This window comes from Ammodytes marinus, assembly GCF_949987685.1.
Source record: "Ammodytes marinus genome assembly, chromosome: 4".
In the NCBI taxonomy this organism is placed as follows: Eukaryota; Metazoa; Chordata; class Actinopteri; order Uranoscopiformes; family Ammodytidae; genus Ammodytes; species Ammodytes marinus.
This window is the reverse complement of record NC_137233.1, coordinates 200,266-205,265: the sequence shown is the minus strand read 5'-3', so window position 1 is coordinate 205,265 and position 5,000 is coordinate 200,266. Positions and strand designations below refer to the sequence as shown.

Below are 5,000 nucleotides of genomic sequence, written 5' to 3'. Positions count from 1 at the left end.
TTTTCTGGCATTGTCATTTGAAGCTATTTTATTTAGGCCTATTTATTTTATATAAATGTATGTCATTAGACAGGAGATTTTGAAACACAAAGAGAAGCTGTCCGAGCTCCACCAGACTGCTGTTCAGGTTGAGGAATCCGGCATTCTTGCATGTTTGGTAGCTCAAATAAATATGATGTAAATTCAATCACTCTTCCGTGTCTGGAATTGCATGTATTCTTGAGTCTATAAGGTAAAAATAATATAATAAGATAAGATAACCTTGTTTGACTTGTGAAATGGGGGACCTAAAGAACATTTTGATTTTGGCTGTACTATACTAGGTACTTGTACTATATTAACTGGGTTAAATATAATTGCATTACTAAAAAGACTAAAATACAAATGTCATTGACTAAGACTAGACTTAAATGTCATCAGTTTTTGTTGACTAAGACTAGACGAAAATAGTCCCAGATAGTTCTGACTAAGAGAAGACTAAAAAGCTCAAGACTTTTAGTCAACTGAAACTTGACTAAAAAGAGTTCAAACGTGACTAAGACTAATAAAAACTAAAATGACAGTTTGACACAAAGACTAGACTAAAACTAAACTTAAAACACGCCGCCAAAAACAACACTAATGTGCGTGCGTCTATGTGTGTGTGTGTGTGTGTATTTCTCTTAGTGTGTGTGTGTGTAACTGTGTGTGTATGTGTATGTGTGTGTGTGTGTGTGTGTGTGTGTGTGTGTGTGTGTGTTACCTGTTCCTACTATCCGTGGATCAGCGAAGTGCTTAGCGAGGATAGCAGCGAGTTGAGTCAGTGTTTCCTCGTAGCCTGAGAGAGAGAGATGGGAAATGATTTAAAGCTACGGTCTGTAACTTTTTTCATATAAATGAATGTCTGTTACATTCAAGCCATCAGCCAAACGAGTTGACACAAAGTTGATTAAGCCTATTATCAGCTCCACAAAACTCTCTCTGTATTTCTCAGTATGGCAGCGTTTACAAACTCTCTGTACCCCCCCCTCAACCTCCCCGACACTGGTGCAGGAGCTCAGAAAAATCCCAAGAAGAGCCCAAGAAATGTTTCAGTTGTTGATTCTACTGCTAAGAAAAAAACCTGGACGTACAGCAGAAGGTATAAAATCCATGTGCCATCACTGAAGGCTTTACCTCATGTAGATGCACCGACAGTGTTGTTGTTATTACTCAGAATTCCTCATGGGGGGGACAGAAGTTACACACTATAGCTTTAAAGAAGATAAGAGGAACTTCTAGTAGTAGTTGATTGTAGCGCCCCCTTTGGACCAAAGCAGTAGTGTTTCTGCCACACCAGCACCTGCTCTCTGTCTGTCTGCCTGTGTACCTGGCAGCTCCTCCATAGCATTAGCACTGTAAGCGTTCATATGTCAGCGTGTGTCTGTCTGTCTGTCTGTCTGTCTGCCAGTCTGTCTGTCTGTCTGTCTGTCTGTCTGTCTGCCTGTCTGTCTGTCTGTCTGTCTGCCTGTCTGTCTACCTGGCAGCTCCTCCATGGCGTTAGCAGGGCTGAAGTAGTTCTTCAGGGCACTGTAGGCGTTCATAGCCACGTTCAGGTAAAACTCTGGGCTGAAGGCGAACAGAGAGCCAGTGTGGTCTGCATGCTCTATGGTCCTGATACACACACACAGCAGCCAGTACACGTCCAGCATCTTGTCCTGCACAGACAGAGAGGGAGACAGTTACACACACAGACAGAGAGACGGAGAGAGAGACAGTTACACACACACACACAGACAGAGAGACACACACATACATCAACATCAAAAATTATATTTATACTTTTTTTTCTGTGGCTCCTCCGGTGCCCCTTGGCGGACGTCTATATTACCTATGCCACAGGCTGTCCCTGTGTGTGCGTCCGTCCGTCCGTCCGTCCGTCCGTCCGTCTGTCTGTCTGTCTTACCTTAGAGTATATAGTGTCTGTCTGCCTGTCTGTCTTACCTTAGAGTATATAGTGTCTGTCTGTCTGTCTGTCTGTCTGTCTGTCTGCCTGCCTGTCTGCCTGCCTGTCTGTCTGTCTGCCTGCCTGTCTTACCTTAGAGTATATAGTGTCTGTCTGTCTGTCTGTCTGTCTGTCTGTCTGTCTGACTGCCTGCCTGCCTGTCTGTCTGCCTGCCTGCCTGCCTGCCTGTCTTACCTTGGAGTATATAGTAGCGTTGATCCAGGCCAGTCTCCTGCACAGGTGGTTCAGTTTCTCAGAGAAAACCTTCTGACTCTTCTGTAGCTCCTCCAAGATGTCAGCTCTCTGTCAGGGTATCAAATATATCGTTACACCTTCAGCTCTCTGTCAGGGTATCAAACACATCGTTACACCTTTTCTGTGTGTGTGTGTGTGTGTCAGCTCTCTGTCAGGGTAACAAATACATCGTTACACCTTCAGGTTATCCAAGGTGTCTGCTCTCTGGAAGACAATACCATCTCTACCACGTCAGGACTCTAAAGCAGGGGTTTTCAAAGTATGAGCGAGTGAGCCCCCCCTCAGAGAACATTCAGCTGAGTCCCCCCCCCCCCCCCCCAAAAAAAGAGTTCTAAATCCCTGTGTGTTTTGAAATATCTTTTCATTTATTTTAACATCTTTATCCAAGTATGTCTTTGTTTTGCTTTTTTAAAATACATTTGAACATCTTAATCCAGTGTTAAATCCTGCTTCCTTTAAGCATGGATAGTAGGCTAGTGACTGAGTGTGCAGCGAAGTGAGAAAGATAGGCAGAAAGCCTTGCCCAAATTAATTATTGTTAAATTTCCTGTGCCTCCAATGTCCTGCTGTGTGAAAATAGTAGCCAGCGGAGAACCAGACCCTCCTAGGGGGGTCGGGGGTGCATATGCACCCCAGGAGTTTTTATTTTACCTTTTTAAAGTGAAATGCATGAATCCGGTGCACTTTGAGAGGAAAATTAAGAGGCTAAATATGAGGAATTTTGTGTGAACAAATAATTTGGAGACACTGGGTCGGATGAATTAGAAGCTATTGAAGAAAGGCACATGGATTTTCCATAAAAATATTAATTAAAATAAAATATTATGGAGGGTCCTCTGGGATGGGCTTGGTGCTCTTTTTCTTTAACAATACATATTTCTCTGTAGTATAGTGAATGCATTTAAATGCAGTGAGAGGAACGAAGCAGAAGAACTCTTGTCCAGCTATCTATTTTTCCACAGACAAGGCTGAAATAGGCTATAGACTATACACAGTGCATGGGCAACTGAGGGCAGTCCCATTTCCAAATGTTTTTAAAAAAACTCAATACACACTGTGCATGGACGTGAACGTGACATCACGTGACATCACGTGATCAGTTAACCTCGGATTACCTCCCATATGATCTGATTAAATTATTAGGCTATTAACTAGACCAAAACCTTGTATTCCTTTTTTTGTATGATGTTCATATCAAAAACACAAACTAAAAAAAATAATAAAAAAAAAAAAAAAAAACTCCCCCACAGTTTGAAAACCACTGCTCTAAAGTGTCTACGAGGAACTTTTTTATTTCTACAGGTAAATCCCATTGAGACCGAAGACTCTTTTCCCACGTTACCATTCACACACACATTCATACACCGATAGCAGGCTAACTATCGACATTCACACGAGGCAAGGTGGGTGAAGTGTCTTGCCCAAGGACACAACAACTATGACACAGGTGGCAGGGCGGGGATCAAACCTCAAACCCTTTGATCATCAGCCAACCCGCTCTACCAACTGAGCCACAGTCGGCCCAAAAAACTTTCACTTTGTGTTAGTTCTAGCGCCCCCTTTTAATGAAATAATGAATGATGAATAATGAATGATGGATTGGATTTATATAGCGCTTTTCTAGTCACTCAAAGCTCTTTACAGGGTTCCAGGTTCCATTCATTCACACACAGTCATACTGGTGGTGGTAAACTACCATAGTAGCCACAGCTGCCCTGGGGCAGACTGACGGAAGCGTGGCTGCCATTCAGCGCCTACGGCCCCTCCGACCACCACCTCAAACATACAGCAGTCATACACATTCACACGAGGCAAGGTGGGTGAAGTGTCTTGCCCAAGGACACAACAACCATGACACTGGTGGCAGAGCGGGGATCGAACAGCCAACCCTTGGATCATTGGCCAACCCGCTTAACCACCTGAGCCACGGTTGCCCTTTTGGACTAAAAGCAGTAGTGTTTTTACCACGCCAGCTGTTGTTCCTGGGTGAGCGTAACCATGACAAAGGCATTAAGAAAAACTATATAAAAATAGCAGAACATTTTAAAAGTTGGGAAACTTGGAAAAACATAGAAATGTAAGCACACACACTCACACACTCACACACACACACACACACACACACACACACACACACACACACACACACACACACACACACACACACACACACACACACACACACACACACACACACACACACACACACACACAGCGTACCCTGGGTGGACATCTAGCGATCTTCTCCTCCGTGTCCTTCAGAGCGATGGCGTATTCATGGACGTCATCTGAAACCACCACCATCTGGACAGACAGGGACATACATGTTAGTGTGTGTGTGTGTGTGTGTGTGTGTGTGTGTGAGAGTGAGTGAGTGAGTGAGTGAGTGAGTGAGTGAGTGAGTGAGTGAGTGAGTGAGTGAGTGAGTGAGTGAGTGAGTGAGTGAGTGAGTGAGTGAGTGAGTGAGTGAGTGAGTGAGTGTGTATCTTAAATACTTGTTATTGTCTCAGCTTTATGATGTGCATGAAATTATTATTATTTTTTCAATTTTATTCATAGAATTTTCATATCAGGTGCATCTAAAAAAATGATGCATGGTCAAAGTATTTGTGTGTGTGCATGTGCGTGTGTGTGAGTGTGTGTGTGTGTGTGTGTGTGTGTGTGTGTGTGTATCAGTCACGGTCAGAGGACAAAGATATTCTGATTAGTTTTTCAATGTAAACCAAAACTTCAAACACTTGATATTGAACCTGTATGATGTGACACACACACACACACACAC

General features: G+C 43.3%; 1 protein-coding gene across 1 annotated transcript in view; it reads right to left on the bottom strand.

Moving 5' to 3' along the window:
• rnf123 (ring finger protein 123) overlaps positions 1-5,000 on the bottom strand; it is a 101,657-nt gene that overhangs the window by 65,962 nt on the left and 30,695 nt on the right. The window contains exons 25-28 of the mRNA XM_080025790.1: positions 4,439-4,522; positions 2,159-2,266; positions 1,499-1,676; positions 743-817 (exon numbers count right to left, since the gene is read on the bottom strand). Of these exons, the coding sequence (XP_079881916.1) occupies positions 743-817; positions 1,499-1,676; positions 2,159-2,266; positions 4,439-4,522 (445 nt within the window). The remainder of the gene's footprint in view (positions 1-742; positions 818-1,498; positions 1,677-2,158; positions 2,267-4,438; positions 4,523-5,000) is intronic.